The 20,627-nt window shown below is 36.5% G+C and overlaps 1 protein-coding gene across 1 annotated transcript in view; it reads right to left on the reverse strand.

Annotated features, from left to right (window-relative positions):
• LOC103150239 (CUB and sushi domain-containing protein 3-like) overlaps positions 1-20,627 on the reverse strand; it is a 291,625-nt gene that overhangs the window by 169,003 nt on the left and 101,995 nt on the right. Inside the window, exons 14-22 of the mRNA XM_016670613.1 lie at positions 18,927-19,253; positions 16,542-16,736; positions 16,107-16,245; positions 14,126-14,313; positions 9,214-9,402; positions 6,748-6,864; positions 3,233-3,448; positions 1,706-1,894; positions 308-477 (exon numbers count right to left, since the gene is read on the reverse strand). Coding sequence (XP_016526099.1) covers positions 308-477; positions 1,706-1,894; positions 3,233-3,448; positions 6,748-6,864; positions 9,214-9,402; positions 14,126-14,313; positions 16,107-16,245; positions 16,542-16,736; positions 18,927-19,253 — 1,730 coding nt within the window. The remainder of the gene's footprint in view (positions 1-307; positions 478-1,705; positions 1,895-3,232; positions 3,449-6,747; positions 6,865-9,213; positions 9,403-14,125; positions 14,314-16,106; positions 16,246-16,541; positions 16,737-18,926; positions 19,254-20,627) is intronic.

Below are 20,627 nucleotides of genomic sequence, written 5' to 3' on the forward strand. Positions count from 1 at the left end.
AGAACCAAACTCTTGGAAATTTCTCTAACATACAAAAGAAAACTGCTTAGCTTCACCAGTCTTTTTACATTTCTGATGTTAATATAAGGATGAAAGGCAGGTTTGCTTCACATCTGTGGTGCAGACCAAAAATGTTAAAATGCATTTGATAAAACTAGTTATTCTTTGTTAACAGAATAGCTCCACAATAGTGGTGTAGATTTTGCATTTAACTACACAAATGACATAATTTAACTACAGCCGGCCCCCTGTTGCTTTGTGGGTTATCCAAGTTTAAGTAAGAAAGAGAAACAAAGGCATTGTTCACCTTAAGAATGTCACCTTGTGCGAGCTGAAAGGCGCTGGCAGTGATGTTGATGCCTTTTCCTGTTTGGACCTGAATGCTATACACGCATTCATGGCCGTTGTCATAGTTCATTGGATAGTTTGGTGACAAAAGAACTCCCTCATTGTTGGAGACTGTGGATCCACACTCCGCTGTGAGAAAACAAACACACAGACACCATCCATTATATAACAATATACACAACAAATGAGATGAAGTAGACACTGCCTAGCTGCATCATTACCTAAAGAGATAAAGTTGCAAGTTAACTGTGTTTCTTGGATGAACAATTATTATTCTACAGTCATAAAAATCATTATCGACTGGCACTGACACATTCGAAGACAATGAGAAGAGCATTAAATGATTGTTGTAAAAACATTGAGTGATTCCTTTGCAACGTTGAACAGTAGAGGATTAGTTGGCAGAAGTGTCAGAGCTGAAGTGACACTAAGCAAAGAACTGTTTAAATTTTATCTGCACTGCTTATATTCACCATAAACTTTAGGTTTATGATTTATTTGAAAGATATCTGAATATGAAATCGCTAGATTCCTGGAGCCATAAAAAAAAGAGAACGCAACACAGGATATACTCTTAACAACTCGCTGAATTTAACGTACAATGTGGATTTTCTCCTATCAGCAAAATATTTGGTAAAGAGCGTTTGGAAGAGGTGGGGTAGATCGCTGCTGTGCTGAATGATTTGTTGTTTTTTTGGTACTAACCCTATAAACACAGTCCATTACACAATCACAGTCAATCTAGAAGCTTACTATTGCCTTGCTTTAGCCAATCCCAAATAAGTTGTTATTGGTGATGGAAAACCCAACTGTGCCCAAATTTCTACCATGTAGCTGATGACTTAGGGAGGATTTTCGACAATTTTGCACCAGGGTCCACTGGCAAAGAAACAGCCCCACACCATGATGCTACCCCAACACTACTTGGTAGTTAGTGAACTGTTTTAAGTTTTGAAGGTTACACATCAACACTTTTAAGCATCTTTTTTTGCATAGGAGCCACGGAGCTCCATCTTTGTGTCGTCTGACTATAACACGTTTCTTGCATAGTAAAGAAATGTGCATCGTCAGCTAAAAGTTTAAGTATGTTTGCATAATTTTTAACTTCTATTCATTAGCAAAAATGTGCACAAATTTTAAACATATGCAGCTAGTTCAAGTTAAGATTAATTGAAGATGTTTGTTGCGTTATTTCACCCTTCAAATGTACTGCTTAAAGCCCAAAGTTAATACAGTATTGATGAGCACAAACATTTATGATGGAGCTGTAGATACGTTTATTATCTTACCCTGGCTGATACTCAAACTATAAAATGTACATTCAGAAACAAGAAAGAAAAAGTAGCTGAGCACGTACCCACACACCTCGGCAGAGGGGCACTCCACATGTGGCGGCCACCCCCCAAGCACACGATCTCCTTTGCCCCCTGAAGACGATAGCCTGTGTTGCAGTAGAACAACAGCGAGTCGCCGATGCCAAATCTGGAGCCTGTGTGCCAGCCAAACTGAGGCGTTCCAGGATCCTGACAAGGCTCAAGATTATATTCTGCAAACAGGATACAAAGAAATAAGTGCATGCATAAATCTGTTCAGGAAAATACAAACACCATCTAAGAAATGTTAACACAGATCAGCTATTTTTTAGTTAAACTTGCTCCTAAAAAGTACCCTGCTACCATTTTTTTCCTCTTCTTGTACATTCAGCGACAAAAAGAAATATTGCAGCAAGCAGGGATTAAATGTCTTGCTCAAGGACATTTCATCGAGTTGGGATACGTGCCCAAAGCTTAAGACCTCAACATGAAGGATGGGCTCTAAAAACTAGGCTACCCGGGGTGCAAACCCTTTAACAGTATTGTTGTTAGTGGCCTTAAAATGTGAAAAGATGCAACAGCTTAATGTCATCCACATTTCCTTCACACAGAGTGTAACAGGCTGTATGGATAACCACATAGGCCTATTGATTTGAGCCCAGCAAAGCAATCTGGGAGTCTGCTGTAGGATGTGGCCTGAGAGAATACACAGCCTTTGATCAAAGGTTTTAAAAGGTCAAAAATTGAATTCTAATCAGAAAAATCTATAGATGCTAATCGTAGAGCATGCAAGGACAAAAAAACACACACACACACACACACACAATGAGCAACTGCTTTATGAATATTCATGAATACATAAGTTATGCTTCACTTCAGCAAACAGCAGGCAAATATTTGGCAAGAACGCTCATGAAACAGCCCCTGTCTCCTTTTTTCTTCTTTACTATGCATTTCCTTCTGCCACCCTACCTCTGTCTTTCTCCGCCCTCGCTATCTACTTTACTCATTCAGTACTGCCATCTGTCTCACCTCCCCTCTCTATCTGTTCAAGTTCTATTTCCACTTCTCTGTAATTATCCATTCCTTGGTCTCGGCATGGGGCCCATTTTTCTTTGCACTGCAGTCTCCTCAGTCCTCAGGTCACTGGCCCACGTGCTTTGATGAGTATTATTATCATAGTCGGATGCCTACTGCCTGCATGACCTCTCTGTGTGGTAATTATCCTCTTCTTACCAGCAAGCCCCGAGGCAGAGTTTACCTTCAGCCCAATGACCAACAAAACACCCATTAAATGTTACTTTATGCAGGCTTCAGAGAGGCTTGGTGCTTTTCATCTCTTCTTTGAAAAAGTAGTTAGCATGTCTCTCTCTTTTTCGGTCTGCCCGTCACTGCTCTTCAGTTTGGCATCCTGTCTCACAAGACTAACCCCTCATGTTTTGCATTCTTTCTTGTATCCCTCTCGCTACGATTCATTCTCTATCCTTATTTAATAAATTCACTTCAATACAGCTAGAAATACTCCTCGCTTGCATTTCTCCAACAAACAGAGAGAACATATGCCTTCTTACCCGAGAAAGAGATGTTGAACCCCTGCAGAGATATGGAGAAGTCAGAAATGAAGCGTAGCTGGGCCTTGAAGTTCCCATACAGGCCAGCATTAACCGGTGCAGGTCTTTCTGAGCCAGTGAGTCGAGCGAGAGGCTGAGCGAAGCTGCCATTTTCTGTTATCAGAAGGTAGTCATGGTGATCCTCCAGGTGGAAGGAGTGAAAAGTGAACTGGACACCTTGGAGGAGAGAATCAAGTCCAGAGTTTGAGGGTTGCAAGAATATACACACAAAAAAAGAAAATAAAACAAAAATCACCATCAGAGCTAGAGACATTCTTCCCATTTGGATGTCATAAATATAATATCTCTATGTTAGTATGGTGACATAAATATATATAGACATGTAATTTAAAAATGTATCTTGATTAGATATTTTAATTTAGTCTGTATATAATCTACAAAATGTGTTTACCAGCCCTCATGACCACAGTTTTGTAAAATTAATTCTGCCAAAATCATCAAATGCATGTGATTTCAGGACTTTGCGGACATATTTCAAAATAATGAAGTACATAAATTTCTAGGTGAGTATGCATATCTTGGTTGATTTTGATAGCAATTATGTTACAATATAGAAATATATTCAATAATTGTCTTATTACTGTTGTTTTTTGTATATTTAAGTTTATGTAAATTAATCTTTGAGGGATTCTTGTCTGGGTTATGTCATCTTGCCAAATGAGCATTATGTCCTTGCTATGTCAGCCTTGAGATACGCTTAATTGACCCCCCATGTTTTATCAGTGCTCTAGTTTTTTCCAGATAATTAATTTTTATCATCAGTTTGCCTTTGAAGTCTGGATGGGATTTGCTCCGAGACAAGCAGGGTTCTCAGTTCTTATTATTAGTGGTCTTCTCTTAATTTGCAAAAGTAAAAGATCTTAAGATATTTATCAAGATCAAAAGACTATAAAAAATTAATTAATGGACAGTCATAACAAATATATTTGCATTTGCCTTTTTAAATTTTAACAGTGAATTGTAAAAATTAATGCTAAATGTTGAGATGACATGTGAGGTATAATGCCCTGTTCCGTTTTCTCAAACCTCTCTAGTCCAGTGATATTAAATTTTTTTTTCAAAAGGGCCAAATTTGTCCATGTTCAATTCCTTGCACATCCCACTTTTTCCTCCCACTTAAATACACACTTTTTTTTTTACCTCCTCAGCAATAAATTAAATGCAATATTTTAATGAACCAAATGCCAAATGCATTTTTTGTGGATCTGAAACATAAAAAGGGGGTCAAACATGCACCAAACATTTTTATTTTTTATGGTAAAACAATTTCTATTTTGTTAGTCTAAAAAAGGTTTTCAGTCTATTCCATGATCAAGGATGGAAAATAAGTCACATTTTCTTTGAAGAAGCTTGATGTATTTTCTAAAGCATAATAAATAAATGTGCATTTAGTCAGAGTCATTGGACATTTGTTGTTTGACTTTCCATGACATCACATTGAAAAAAAAGAAACCTGCTTCATACAAGTCAAATATATTGTGCTGTACTAAACTGTTTCTATTTTAAGAAAATATAAAATTTATGAGGAAGTCTCCATTTCCTTCACATGTCTATGGTGGAGAACCAAATTTGAACTATTCTTAAACTGGCACAAATCGTTCTTATGGCAATTCTTTGGATGCGCAGCTTGCAGCCACCAACACTGGGCCAGGTGCTTCAATAGGCTTCTTCCTGTTACAAAGGAGTTGTTGCATTCCACTGTCACCACATGCATGCTCTGGAGAAGAGAATCATGCATATTCAATGACTCAAAATGGCTGGCTTGGTTCAGGGTTAAAAACTAACAATATTGTATTCTAGTTATAATACAATTTAAAATGTATTTATGGAATTCATTGCAAGTCTGTGATCATTAGAACAGTGATTTCCTAGAGAAGCATTCTCTTCCACCTCCCTTTTACTCCTCATCATTTACAGCTAGATTAAATATGCTTAATGTCTACCATGACAGAACCATCAACAACATCATTACATAGGAAGGTAATCTGACTCTCATCTGGTAAATAAATAAGGCAAATGCTGTTACTGGGTAGATGTTGTGAAACAGTATAATTCTTCATGGTAGGGGAACAAAATCAGACCTATTATAGTATCATCAAGGTTGTTGCATAACATTATAATTAATAAAAGAAACTGATGGCAATGAAAAATTTCCAAATACAGCATGAACAGAAAACAAATTATGAATAAATGTTTTGATTCATGTAACCTAGTTGAAAGTTGGTATGTAAACCCGACAAAATGTATTCTTCTTATTTATTGCATCTGAACACAATGTTGTTCAGATGCAATAACATCCTGATTCTCTCTATGATGGCCAACTGGCTGCTTTTCAGCACAATCAGTGCTGCCATGTCCATGCCATCTGTTGTATCTGTTCCAGTGCGACTATGTAATGTCCTTCCCAATATTTAGCTCACTTGATAAAAGAAGTTTCAGATGACCCTTAGAATGATAACTAAATGAAGTGATTGATCATTTCATTACAGTGCATAAAGGCAAAAGATCAATTAATCAGGAGTCACCTCTATGTTGGATATTATGATGATTAAAATACAGAATGGACTAGATGAAGAATATAAGGCTAATTTTGTTTCTTGCTGAGAAGTCAGAGGTATTTACAAGCAAAGGAAATCAGCCTTATTGATTTTGAAATAATTCCTTAAGCAAACCCTTTGGATTTATCTATTTATTCGGTTGTTTTACTGTATTCTATTATATGTGTTTTTTATTCAATCTTTGTTTTTTTATGTCCCTTTTAAACTGGGGAAAATGTAGTTCAGTCATTTTTATGCTACAAAAAGCACATAAACTTTAAACTCGACGCAGACACAACACCAACGGAGATATAATCAAAGTGCTTTCAAATAAGTTATCTTATTTTTTGCTGTACTTGTTTTGATTGAACTTCATATACACTTTTGTCAACTTAATCTGATTTTAAACAGTTTTGTGGATTGAAATGTCAATAAGTCTATGTCTATTGTTAATTTTATGTCGCTGTAACATATTGTAAAACAAATAGAAACTGATGTAGTTTTAACTTTTTAAAATTTATTGTTAAATAATACAGCTTGACTCGTGAAAGAAGAAAGAGATATAAATGTGTATTTGGGAAAGTGTAAAATGTTAAGGATGACAAAGAACACGTGCACTGTAAAATAAGCTGAGTTGGCTTTTTGAGTAATTATGAACAAGGCCTCAGACAAAAGGTTATGATCTTGTAATCCACGGTCACTGCCTTTTTGCAAGTGTCAAACCAATAAATTAACTCTTAATTTGTAATGAAAAATGAGAAACAAAAGACATCTTGACAGACTGACCTCTGAATATAAACTTTATAGCTAGATTGATGGATTTTAATTGTGCAAAATGTTCTACTCTAAACAGTGTAAAATCCAAACCAACTATGTTTAAATAACACCACATTTTATTAATAAACTGCAATTGCCTACCTTTCCCATGACTGACTTCAACAGTCCATGTGCAATTGAGAGAGTTAGGATAGAGCTCTGGGAAGCCTGGTGACAGGATGATCCCAGCAGGCCCTCTGATATCCCCGCCACATGATGCTGAATAAAAAAGGAAGATAATGGATAGTCAGTGTTACCGAAAAAGAAAGTTCAATTGAACCAATAAATCCTTCACCTAAAGACAAAGGAGCAATTTTGCATGAATAATGTATTCAAGTCATATAATCTCCTAATATTTTTATGAGCACCTACTCTGCAGCTGCCAACGCAATGTTTTTCTTTCTTCGTCTTGGCAAACCAGCTCTACCTTTTCACAGGACACTAAATCATTTATTAGGTCAGCTATCCATCCAGGTTTTCTACTGTTGTGGAATCTTAAGCTTGACAAAAACATTATCAGAAAACATCATTAAAAAGCCTAGACAACTTGAGTCATGTTGTGTCTGAATTCAATTCAAGGGAATCCATTTTCCTCTTATGCAACTCAGTGTTATGGTCGGGTTCATATACAATTGCAATGCAATTCATTTAATGTATATAATACAGTACAGCTAAATTCATCTGACCATAACAATTATTGACAAGTTTTCCATCTAGCACAAGTCATTGACTTTGTCCATATAATTAACAAACCTCAGTCGCAATCACTTCTTTACAGGGATTTTCAGTGTCTCTTAAGCAGACGTAAATACTGTTTAACAGCTTTTTTACTATGGTTAGGTTCTATAATCCAGCTGTAACTCTTTAAGACTGAGCCAGTAAAAATGTGACGACAAGGAATGCTGTCAAAACTAATGTCGCTACCACTACAGTGATGTGACTGGCTCAATTTACTTCCAGAATGCATTTTATCCTCTCAAAGGAAGTTAATGAGATATTTCTTTCCTCATTGGTGGCTGATGGACACTGGGAGGTGAATGTCAGATGTGGCTGAAGGTTAAGTGGAGTAATTGGGTATGGCTTGAACTCGTAAATGTTTGTTCATGCCGTCACTGAGATTTAACAAGAAAGTAATTTCAGCTCAAAGACAATGCTTGTCAAATCAAGCATTTCTGGAATTTGTTGAGATTTGTATTTTTTATTTATCTATCTAGTCATGTTGTGTTTGGGACTATGGTATTTTCCTACTTTAAGAGTGAAAACAAAGGCAAATTCACAGATGCCTTCCAAACAACATGCATGCATAAAAGTATCAGAGTAATATGCATCAGCTGATGTTTGGGGGAGAGAAGTAAAAAGCCTTGGGCTCCACAGCTGCATGTACCCACCCCCTCCCAGGCCTTCCTTCCACCCTCAGGGTTTTTAAGAGACCACAACACATCCAGACTTGCACCATTACTCACAAACAAAAAAACTGCTAATTTATTAATGAGCCAACATTACATGAAGTCATTAAAGGTTGACAGGCATGCGAGGCAAATTATTACTCCACATGCAGCATGCCAAGCCAGTTGGCACCACACAGACATACCTAGAATATACCCCAAAGTATTTATAAGGGAAATTCCACTTTGACAGACTGGCATTATTTATCTCTATCATCTTGGCAAGATAATCTTGAGTTAATACACTACAGATAATATGCTACAGATATTGTGTTTTGCAATAACTATATAAAAAAAGAAACAACGCATAACATGATTTAATTTCCTGTATTTAAAATAAGAAAAATGATTACTACTACTGTTGCAAAAATAAAATTATTACAGTTATAAATGTTACATAGTGTTTATTTACTTCAAGTTTGATTTTTCATACATTGTTGAGTAAAACTACTGAAATTACATCTGCTAAATTCAGTTATAGCTTTCAAGTAAACCTCGTAGTTGTGCAGATATTAGCTGCTTTATTAGTCTGGTTGTCTGCTTAGGAAGCCAGAATGACGTCAGCTTCTCAACCAACTGGATGCTTATCGCTTATCAAATGCATTTTCAATTTTCAAAATAAAATAATCTTATTAAGAGTGATGGAACCAGTCCTTTAGTTTCCAAGTCATTACTAGCTGTGGATTTTAAAATCAAACAATTGGTCTATATTGAATTTGTATAGGAGGTAAACGTGTGGCAAATACCTTACGGTGCACTACATGCCCAATCCATTCCATGATTCCTTACAGAAAACAGTGTTTTCAAAACTGGGTCTTTTCTGATTAAAACAACATGTTATAAAGCACTGACAAGAACCCTTTTGCATAGTCAATGTTGCTCTAGGCAACTCATAATGCTTCACACAAGGGCTCGCAACTAAAAGGTTAATAATGCACGCAGAAATTAGTATTTGAATTTTAATGTTATTGATTTTTCTTTTCACAAATAATTTTTTAATTATGTTGTTAGCCTATTTAGTAGATATGTTGCAAAAGGATAAATTAAAGCTGCACTTTCTGTATTTCAGTAATGAGACTGATCCATGTGCTGAAATGCATATGAACCGTTTGTCTCAACATACCATCGCAAGTAGGCAGTGGGTGGCTCCAGAAGTGATTCTTCTCACAAACAAGTGGTTCTTCATGGCTGAGTCTGTATCCAGGGTCACACTGGAAGGACACGGTTGAGCCAATCGACAGGTCATGGCTTAACCGCAAACCATTCACTGGGATGCCAGGATCCATGCAGGAGTAAGTGTCCAATGTGACCACTAGTAGAACATAAGCACAAGTATGTCACAGTTTAATTTTTTTATTATTTTTTTTATGAGAGGTTAGTTTCAGAAAGTGCAAAAAAAGTCAACATTTCCTGACTTTTTTTGTGGTTCTCTGTGAAAGAGCTACCCGTTACTATGAGCCATTTCTGTGTGCAAGTGCTCAAGTCAGAATGACTCTGTGAAAAGGCTAGTTTTCATTCTGGCAGTGATGTGAAAAGTATTTGACCTTCTTAAAAATAGTCCTGTTTAAATAGATAAAATGAGTTTGAAAATATGATTTAATCTATTAATGCTATTAACTACCAATATGGTCCCTTGTGAAATTATAGAGATTGTAACAAAAAATGCATGTATGGAAGATTTTCCAAAGGTAAACCACTGCTGACAAAGAAAAAAAAATCAAACAACAACAAAAAAAACAATAACGTATGTTTCATGTTCCCCCCCCAAAAAAAAAAAAAAATATCCCCAAAACTTTTGGGAAAATACTCTGTGGACTTCAGACATGAAACTGGATTTTCATTAAAAAATAAACAAACAAAAAAAACTTTATGCTTTCTACTACATCTAATATAAGTAAGGTGGAGGTGATGTGAGCCGTTAGTTTTTTTTTAAGACCTTGATTAGATGTAATTTTCTTGCTTTTGGTTTTAACAGGCAATGTTTTGAAGAGGTCTTTAGTTCTGACTTAAATCTGATTGCAGGGTTGTGCCATAAGCTTAAATAGACTGACTGGTCATGGTTGACAAACCACTAATCTAGCTGACTAAAACAGTTTTGGAAAGAAGATTTGGCCAAAGGGCTCATTGCTAGTTATCACACATTCATGACTGCCATTATTGCTGCCAAGGATAGAGCGACCAGTTGTTCGGTTTGAAGGCAATTACTTCACACATTTGGTTGAAATATCTTTTCGCCCCCAAATTATCATTTGAAAAACTGCTACTTGCATTTAGTCTAATCATCTTTGCAGACTTTAGTATCCAACTGATGCAGTGACAAAGAAGCAAAAACACATGTAATCTGTTCCATGTTTATTATTAGATATTGTTTAACTTTTGTGACGCAAATATGAAAATACAACTTTTTTGTGTTCTTCTTGCAGTCACATAAACTTCAATCCTGTACTTAAACTCTGGTGTCAAAACATTTGGCATTATAATAATCACAATAAATATTACATGTCCTTCATAATAGCTCTGAGAATTATTATAAAATAATGTCCAAGCAGAATCAAATATTAACCTTGATATAAAAAAAATAATAATTACTTGCTTAATAGCTGCCTCAAACATCACAAAAGCACAGAACAACTTTCTGGCACTATAAATTAACTGTGTGTTGTATATCACACAGTATATATGTAGATAGATGGACAATATATTTTCATTCACTTTTTTGTTTTAAGTATTTGACTTTCTTGCTATGGTATGAATAAATACATGAAATATATGAATACATCAATAAAATGAATAAATAATAAAGCCTGAAAACTTAGCAGGGGTGTTTGCACCTTTTCTGTTGTTTTTTGCTACTCTTGATAAACCATCAACTAGCCTACAGAGAAAGGGTCAAAGGTGCATGTTAGGTTGTGTTCAGCATTACTGGCCACTTGTTTCTCGGGGAGGCAGAATTGAGGCTATGACCTTCAAGAAGCTGTACAAATATACTCTCTTCTGTTCTCTGAAAATGTTGGACCTCTACACTTGGCTTTCATAAAAAGTACTTTCATGGCTGTTTTGCCTCCAGAGTGCCCTGGTGGAAATTTCAGCTCTATTAGGAGGGAAAAGATGGCCCCATTTTTTCCTGTGATTTTCACGACTTCCATTTGGCTTTCTTCCAGGTAGGGTTGCTTTTGATGCACTAAAAATATGCAGATTTTAGGCAAATGACTGGCAACGGATGTGTAAGCAGTTGTCAGGTCATTGGCAGGGAGACTATTCTAAGAAAGCCTTTTCAGAACTTTTATTTTTAGCTCGGATACACAGAAAAAAGCTACCTCCGTCAGTCTATTTTTCTAAAGAAAGCATTTGCAAAGTCTACACTGAGAGCATTATTAGGAAAACAAAGCATTTCCTGTTTCAATTCAAGGTTTTATAAAGCATAAAGAAATAAAAATGAAGAGTTTTTTTCCCCTAGGTTCTTAAAATAATTAAATTCAAGCTCAAAAGTACAAAAAAAAACTCACAGAAGATTTCACAAAGTCATCAGTGAAGGTGCTTTTGAAGAACAAAGAACAGAATGCTGATGACATGGGGTTTAAGCAATAACTAGCAGCCAGGTATTGCTAATTAACACTTGATTGACTGACAATCAAAAAATGTGCCAAATCTATGAAACCAGGAGTTTTAGCAATTCGCAGGTCTGGAGAAAACAGGCTTGTGTGATGATGCCAAGAGGAATGACATCAGCAATATCTTCAAGAAGCAACTTTTAAGACTAAAAATCTGGAAAAATCTGTTATGAGAAATGGTGTTTACAAGAAGTAAACATGAACGAGATTTACCAATCATAAGAAGAGTCAACATCCAAGCAAATTCACCTCATGATCAGCTTGTCTAAAACTCAGATAAATGGGAGAAATCCACAGAGACACAGGCTTCAATTAGTATGTGAAAATGTATAGCTTGTATTATCCTTTCATTGTGTTTTATCTATATCTTTGTTTTAATTTGTTTAATCTGTAAATCACTTTGTGGTTTTTATCTATGAAAGTTGCTCAATAAATAAAATTCCTTCCTGTTTGGAACAGTTGAATGACAAACTCTGTTAAAAGCATTGTGGCATTATGACATATATGATGAGCTACATCTGAATGAGTGATTAGACTTCTGGAATAATGTCCTTTGAACAGATAAAGTACACTTAAACATACTTGGCCATAATGGTTTTAGCCTCCAAGTTGCAGAAATTACCTTTAATACATTCCCACAAATATAAGCAACTCTATTTTGTGCACACAATATCTTGTTCTGCAAATATTTTAATCAAACTCTTTTTTTTAGTTGCTTTGTAACTGAACTAATTTAGGTTTTCTACACATAAAGGGAATCAATGCAGTGTTACCCTGCCTCAGTTTACTTACTGCATAACTCACCCTTATTTTTTTTTATATGACCAACTTTACAAATGAAGTTGGCAAGGTTTCCCTTGGTATTCCAGCAATTAGATATATCCTAAATAGCAATAGAAGAAGCTAATATGATCTTACTGTTATTGCTTTTCAATGGCCTCATCAACAAAAGAGAAATGCACTTGAGAGCAAAACATAATAAGACAAGGGCACTTGTGGCCTGCTTTCAGTCAATAATACAGACATAATAGCAAACTTTGTCTTATGAATCAAATCAGAATGACACGGGTAATGGTGCTAGTGCAAACTGTTGTAAAAATAAATCACACTATGCCCGGAATCTTTTACTGTAAGATTTTTCAAAGGCTAACAGTGTAAGCATAATGACATGGGAAGAAAGAAAGCTTAGCATACAAATTTCCCTAAAATTGTACACCTTCGAGAGTGAATGCCCTCCTGATCCGGCAGATTTGTTGATGCAGCAGCAATGAGAATTGTTTTACATACAAACAAGTGTTCCTCATGACAAGAAGCAAAGTGCAAGAATACATTTTGACAGTTGGATATTTGTCACTTGGAGTCTCAGCTGCAGGCATAGGTCGATTTTTTATTTTTTTTTTTAAACAAAAATCTTAATATTGTTGAAACTTATTCCTACTTTTTACATTTTGCACCACAGTTCTCTACCCTAGATTGCTCCGAGGCTTGCAGGATAATTTTTATGTACCACCACAGAGCTCCTATGTGATGGCTCAGAGTCAACAAGTTATGTTGGCTCCTTTATTCAATTGCAAACAGAAACTTGCATGATTTAGTTGATTCACTGATGCACCAAGTGAGGAAACACAAAAAGTGTTTCACTTTCAGCAGAAAAACACACAAACAAAGTAACTTGAAAACATGACAAACATACAGCTCCCCTAATTAACCTTACTTCTTGTAGCAATGACAGCTTTAGCAAGACTGGCAGTATAAAGTGTACCACACGCCAAGTTGCATTTGCCGTCTTCATGTGAAATCAGGTGGAAGAGCAAAATGTTAACTCAAGAAACAGCTTTACCATAGTAAAAACAAAAAAGGTAAAAGCTCTGCACAAGCAGCCCTAATGAATCATTTCAGAGACTATTTGATGAAAACAGGGCAAATGATGCAAACGATGTGGCAATTAGATTTACACTCCAAGAAGAACTCAACATGTATTTCAGGAAGACATTGAGCAATGTAATAAAGATTATATTTTTCCCTCTGATTTTTTTTTTTATTTATTTACTCAGGGCACACTTGACTAACTTCATCTTAGTTAAGTTTCAATAATGCATGATACTTTAAAAAGTGTATGCATTGTGTAGAAATGCCCACTTAAATCTTCAGGTATGCAGTTTAGTAAGTTAACCTTTGCAACATAACATTTTTGTGATAATGTTTAAGAGGAGCTTACATTTAAAAAAAGTTATTTAATGAAGAACTGCAAAGCAGTTTTAACAGGTTCCAAGCCTGTCCAAGCATGTCAACCTCTGAACACCTCCCCACCTGGTGCTCCCTCCTACATGCATCCTGTTGGCCTTTTTGTACCAAAGCATGATTAATTACATAATACGTTCCCAATTTCTAGGTAAACCAGATAAAGCAGCACTATATTCTCACCTTCATAGAAGATCTTGAAGCCACTGTTTGATCGACTGTTGTCAGTTGTAAAAAGCAGATATAGGAAGTTACTGCTACTAAACAGGAACTGAGGGACCTGGGTTCCATTAAACGAGCCAATCAGAGGAGAAAGCAGGTTTGGACCGTCGTGCACTTCCAGAAAATCATAACTCAGCTCAGTTTGAAACCTTAGGGGTAGAAGGATAACAAAGATTAGTAGGAGAAAGAGAAGGAATGTTTGTATTCAGCACAATACCTACAGTTTGCTACAAAAAGACTAATTATATAATGAAAGATGAGACATAACTGGCAAGCAATCATGCTGATTATTGCAACAGCACAAGATCAATGGGCATCTTGGAAATATGACATGATATGAATCTGTAGCCACTCGCCGGTCTCCACATCAAACAGCTGCCGTTAGTGCAGGGTTTCAGCAAAATGAATCAATATTGTTGGGGAAAAAACAGTACAAATAAGTTCACAAAGAAATTAGAGTTGCAACATATATTACAAGAAAATGTTGCATTGCCTGCACATCTTCACAAATTACATTATATTGTCACCTTCCTTAAATAGTGATCCAAGTCATTTTTTGCCAAAAGTGATTTTTTTTTTTTATTATTATAATTATTTTATCTTCTGGCAAGAAAGATGTGGAGATTTGTTTTTACCAAAATCACTTTTGGCAAAGAGAGAAAGGCTGATTAATGTCACAAATAATGCTAAACAAGGTTTTAAAAAGTGTCTAATTGTCTAGACAATCTACAACTGTAAATCTCCATAGTAAGTTATAAAGTCTAATAAGATTTGGGATTTTTATTTTATCTGTAACAATATAACCTTATGGAATTACAATAATTACAATGCCCTGAAAAAGTATTTCAAACAATTAATATTTTTCATATTTTATCACATTACAACCAAAAACTTAACACAAAGTAGGACCTGTTTGTGAAGTGGACCAAAAAGCCTTCAAGGGTTTCAAATCTTTTCACTAAAAAAATATGAAATATCCATTCATTTGTGGTTTGAACCCTGTAAATTTGAGTGACACTAATTGCCTTTAAAAGTCACCTAAATAGTAAATTACATATATTTATATCTGTCTAATTTGGTAAAATGCAGCTCTTCCATAAAGTCCTCAGGAAAACGTTGCACTACATAAGCAATCAAAAACCAAAAGTTAAGGACTTTTGAATCCATCAAATGGACTTTCTGTCCTAGAAGCAAAAAAGTCTGAGTAATTAAAATAATAAATATAAGCAGGATGAGCTTTTTGCTCATGCTTTAGAGAAGCACAAACATAAATGAAATAGTTTAGATGAAAGGATATTCATTTATTAGAATGGCCAAATTAAAATCCAAACCTAAATTAAATTAAAAATCTGCTTCAAAATGTGAATGTAGATTCTTAAAGGCACTCTTTCTAAGTTATTTGACATTGGTAAAACTATTTGTAAAGAGGAACGAGCAATGAATGCAACAGATATACCATGAAAGAGTTGGATTTATAATTGTGGCAAAAGGTGGCCCTAGAAATAAATCAGCTGAACATAAACGTATGTGACACTTTCAGAGTTTTCTTTTGTGGAAATATTATGAAAACAATGAATCATTTTCCATCTAAGAATTTTGCCATTGCTTCATGTGAAGCTTGAGGTTTTGACATGTAAAAATGTGGAGGAACATTAAGGTGCTATATCTGCCGTTATTACAAGAAAGATAAAAAATAATACTTGAGGCTTTTAACATCTCACCCACATCTGTGTTCTGAGCTCTATCACAGATTTCCAGAGTGAAGGTTAAGCCAAATACATGCAGAGTATTTGTTAAAAGCTGTACCTGCAAATGTATTTACTTGAAGTGTATGCGTTTTCATATACTAGTAGATTGCCTGTGATCAATTTCTATATGTCTTTGTGTAAGTGTGAGTTTGTTTGTTTCCACGCCCGAGTTGTTTCAGTAGTGTCATACAGACCTGTCAAAGCTAATCTTGATAGAGCGTCCTGCCTCGGCCTCAATGACCCACTCACAACTCAGAGAGTCTTTGTAGTAGCCAGGCCACCCCGGGGAGAGAATGACACCAGACGGCCCTGAGTAGTGACCCCCGCAAGGAGCTGGAGGAGGAGAGATAAAATGGGTTTTTAGGATGGGAAAAGATTGAGAGGGGAGGAGAAACATGGACATATTGTAAGATAATGAAGGATTTTTGAACCCACATAAAAGATGAAAGGAACATATAGCATTGAACACCAAACTACTATGACCTCACAAATTGCTAGAAATATGTTTCCTGAGTGTGGTGAAGAAAGCCCACTCAGATGCTCCTTTTTTTCCCTGTTCTCCTTCCTGACTAAACAGCTGATGTATCTATCCAAAATCCACTTAATCATTAACTCGTCTGTTCCGGTACCTTCACATTTGGGAATTGGTCCGCTCCACATCACGTTCCCTTCTTCTAGTTGGCATGTGATGGTGTCAGCTCCCTGTGTTTTGATGAAACCTTCCTCACAAACCACAGAGATGGAGTTACCCAGCTGGAAATCGTCCCCAAAGCGCCTTCCATTTAGAGGTATGCCAGGGTCAGGGCACTCATTATGCCCAAAAGCTTGTAAGAAGAAGACAGAAACAAGATGTAACGTCAAAGGCATGAGCAAGGTTACAACAATGAGGAACCAAGCTTAAAGAGAAAGAATCATTTTAGCTGTAGGTTTTTAAAAAAGTAGTAGTAGTAGTCCCTTGCAGTAAGCAGGATTATAAGAAAGTCTTCTTTTCCAAGACTTGTGGGTTGGCATCAACCAGTGAAATATAAAAAGAGACAACAAAGTTGTTTTGTAGCATAAACAAAAGCAAAGAAAACTAAATGGGATGGCAGTTTTCTTTTGTAATTGTTATTGGACTATTAAGTTTCATTTTTGCTGAAGTGAGGTTGTTTGTAAAACAAAAACAGGCATTTTTGTACCAGAACAATATTAGTGTATGTATTAACAATCAGATGTAATCTAATAATGGATTCATATTTATTTGTATTGTCTAATTATTTTTACACCCCCTGCTTTGACGATAAATTAATTTCAGCCATATAAGGTAATTAACTGAGTTAATTAATGAAGCAAAAAATAAAAAACAGGCTTAACATTCTCATATTCTGGTTAAATAATGAATGTGTTTAAGTGTCCCTGCATATTTTCTCATGTAAAAAACAAAATCCATACATTTCCAGACTCACTTTCAAACGTTCCCCTTCAGTGGATTGATATAACAAAGTCTTGAAATAGACATATTTTTCCAAGCTCCAGTTTTCTTGGCAGGCTACATCTTGAAAATACTTAATTTGGATCTAAATCCATTCAATAAACATAATTGTTCCGCTTTCAAAAAGGTGTTATTTTTTATTAGCTTGTTTTTATTTTGATTGTGCAATTACAGCCTCTCAATTACTATTCAAAGCTAGTGGTGTTTTGTTTGGTACATTCTGAGAAAAAGAGAAGGCAGTATTGAGGTCGGCCACGTACACAAGTCCTGGGTGTCCATCTAAGGCACCAGCATCCATCTCTGTGAAAAAATAAAGCCCTTACAACAGCCAGCCAAGAGAACAATACCCTCCAGGAGGCAGTCATTATCCACGTCTTCTATCAAGGAAGGACTTGAGAAGAGCAGATCGAGTGGACTCACCACAAGGTGCCAACCATTCATGAGTCTCAAGCCCAAAGAAAGGCTAGATGAGACTTTGCCAAAGAAGACAAAAAAAACATTCACAAAGGCAAGATCTGCTCTTGGAAAACCCTTTGAACAAATGAAATAAAATAAGATAAGTCTTAAGAATAAGTCTGAGGGGGCTTTCTGATGTACATTTATAGATCACTAGGGAACTATCTCACAGTTTTTTTGTTTGTTTTTTGATAACATGAGAAAAGTCAAATTTAGGCACATTATTATTAAGTGTATAAAGATTTACTGCATGACCAGATTTAGCCAAATGCAACTGCAGTTACGGATTGGCAAAGTGTCCCCAAGGAGCCATTCTTTGTTAATGTCCATATGTTTGAGAACACAGTGAGTGGATTTTAGTAAGATGTAGCACAGCATTGAGAATAAAGATTTATTTTAATGATTTGATTAACAAGTCCATTTAATCTGAGCTGCAGGTTAAAGATGTTTTCATATTTTATAAGGTTGTGCAGAGGATTTAGTGATAAGCATCTTTGTCTCATGGTTGAGGCATTTCTGTGTGAACATTTGCATACTGTTAAGGCGAGTCCACAAAATTTCTCCAGGTATTCTGGCTTCATGCCATCGGTCAGATACATGCAGTTCATTGGTGTGTGAGCATGGTTGATTTTCTCTATAGTGGTCTCATGACAGACCAATGACCTCTTCAGGGTTTAACCTGTGTCTCATCTACTGATTGCTGGAACAGTTTTCACATCACCACAATCCCAAATTAACAGGTACAGAAAGTGGCACTTAAATTTAACAACAAACATTGATACAGGTTTATATGAGTATATACTTATCAACATTTTCTGTTATTTAAGAAAATAATAAATAAAAAGAGGCAACAGAAAAATAACATATTCTGATAATGAAAGTTTTCTCCATTTTCAAAATAATGATTTACATCATTTGACAATCTTTTGTTTGCATCAGGAATATAGGTTGGTTTTTTTTGCCATTTAGTCAAGCACGTTTTCACATTCTTTTAAAGTACTGAATAATGCATCAATGCATTTCTTTTTTAAAAGATGTTATGTATAATAATATATAAGATGCAAGTTTAAAAAAATATATCACTCACTGCTGTAGGTGATGTTGAAGCCCCTCCCCGACATCGAATGATCAGCCTGAAACTCCAGTTGCAGAATGTTGCTGTTGGACGTAAGGTGTGAAGGAACCTCAGCCCCTGAAAAACGTCCCAGCATCGTTGCTTCTGACTGATCCCCATCTCTGATTGTGAGGAAGTCGTAGGGAGGCTCCAGGTCAAAGTCATTGAAGGCCAAGTGAATCCTCGAGCCAGGTTCAGAGATAATCAGCCACACACAGTTAAGGTTGTTCCCGTAGCCCTCTGGGTAATCTGGGGACAGTACTGTCCCCATGGGCGCGGTGAAGTTGGAGAAACAGGGGACTGTATGATAGAACATGGACAAGACAACAGCGAGGATTTATAAAACTTCACTGATGCAACTACAGTTATTTGTCTTAGAGCATCTCTAACAGGCCACATTGCTCTCTAAAGGGTGCATTGTGCCATAACAGAATTGTGCACAGCGATTCCAGCAGAACAATGTCACAATTGTGCAAGTAGCTCAGAAATCAGGAGACAGCACGGCTCCCATGGGTACGGAGTAGCTGGAGAAACCTGAAACTGCATGGAGAGTGGCCATGTTGCAGTAAAACTGCATGAGAATACAGAATTGCAAAACAGGGATTCTGTGTAATGGATACTGTTCTATCTATCTAAACCAAAGACAGGGACACTGTCATGACAAATGTTGAAGTACTACATATTACATGTTGCCTTTTACTGTACATGAATGCAGGAAAACAATCATTTTCTTCTTTCAGTGTAACCCCAAACCCATATGTTATTACCGTATTTTCCACACTATAAGGCGCACATAAAAACCTTCAATTTCCTCAAAAGCTGACAGTGCGCCTTATTATCCGGTGCATCTTATACATGGACCAATATTGAGCCACAACAAGTCTAGCAACTACGGTAAGCAGCAACCGACTTAATTTTCGCCCGTACAAGAAAAAGCGTGTGGTGCATGCTGGGATAGTTGTCAGAATGCTAGTTTGTTAATAAAGTTTGACTGACCTATCTACCTACCGACCGTCTAGAATCAGGTCGTCTGCAGGTCATTTAGCACCACATTCTCCACGAACATGCTGTGTGTGAACGGAGAAGGGTGATCATCGTCCGGCCACGCCCAGTCGCGGAAGGTTCTCCTCGCCGACCGGAGTCGGACTGTCAACAAAGTGGCTTTAGACATTCATCCGGGGTGCTTCGACTAAGGTTACCAAGGGACCAGCCCCTATACATTTAAAGCCAGGAGGGGGCGGGGGAAGACAGACAGAGATTGCAGCGGCAGCGTGTCGGTTGGTCTGTGTTACTCAGAAAGCAGTTGGGCACAATATCACAACACCAACACCGTGAGTGAAACAATGACTGGGGCAGCCTACTATATAAAGTACTCGGGGACCACTTCTTTGTTATTACACATCCACATTTGTAGAGTACGGAACAAATCGCGTACCGTTTAGGTTCAATACGGGACGGGTGGCAACCCCAACTATAGTGTCTATTCTATGCGCCTTATAACGCGGTGTGCCTTATATATGAAAAAAGTTTTAAGATAGGCCCTTCATTGAAGGTGCGCCTTATAGTGCAGAAAATACGGTAGTTCACAAATACACATTTGGGCTCTTTACAAATTGTGTGCTACATTTTCTGTTAACACTGTAATTAATCCCCCAATAGCTTAGAGTTATTGTG

This window comes from Poecilia formosa, unplaced genomic scaffold (assembly GCF_000485575.1).
Source record: "Poecilia formosa unplaced genomic scaffold, Poecilia_formosa-5.1.2 Scaffold0, whole genome shotgun sequence".
Lineage (NCBI taxonomy): Eukaryota > Metazoa > Chordata > Actinopteri > Cyprinodontiformes > Poeciliidae > Poecilia > Poecilia formosa.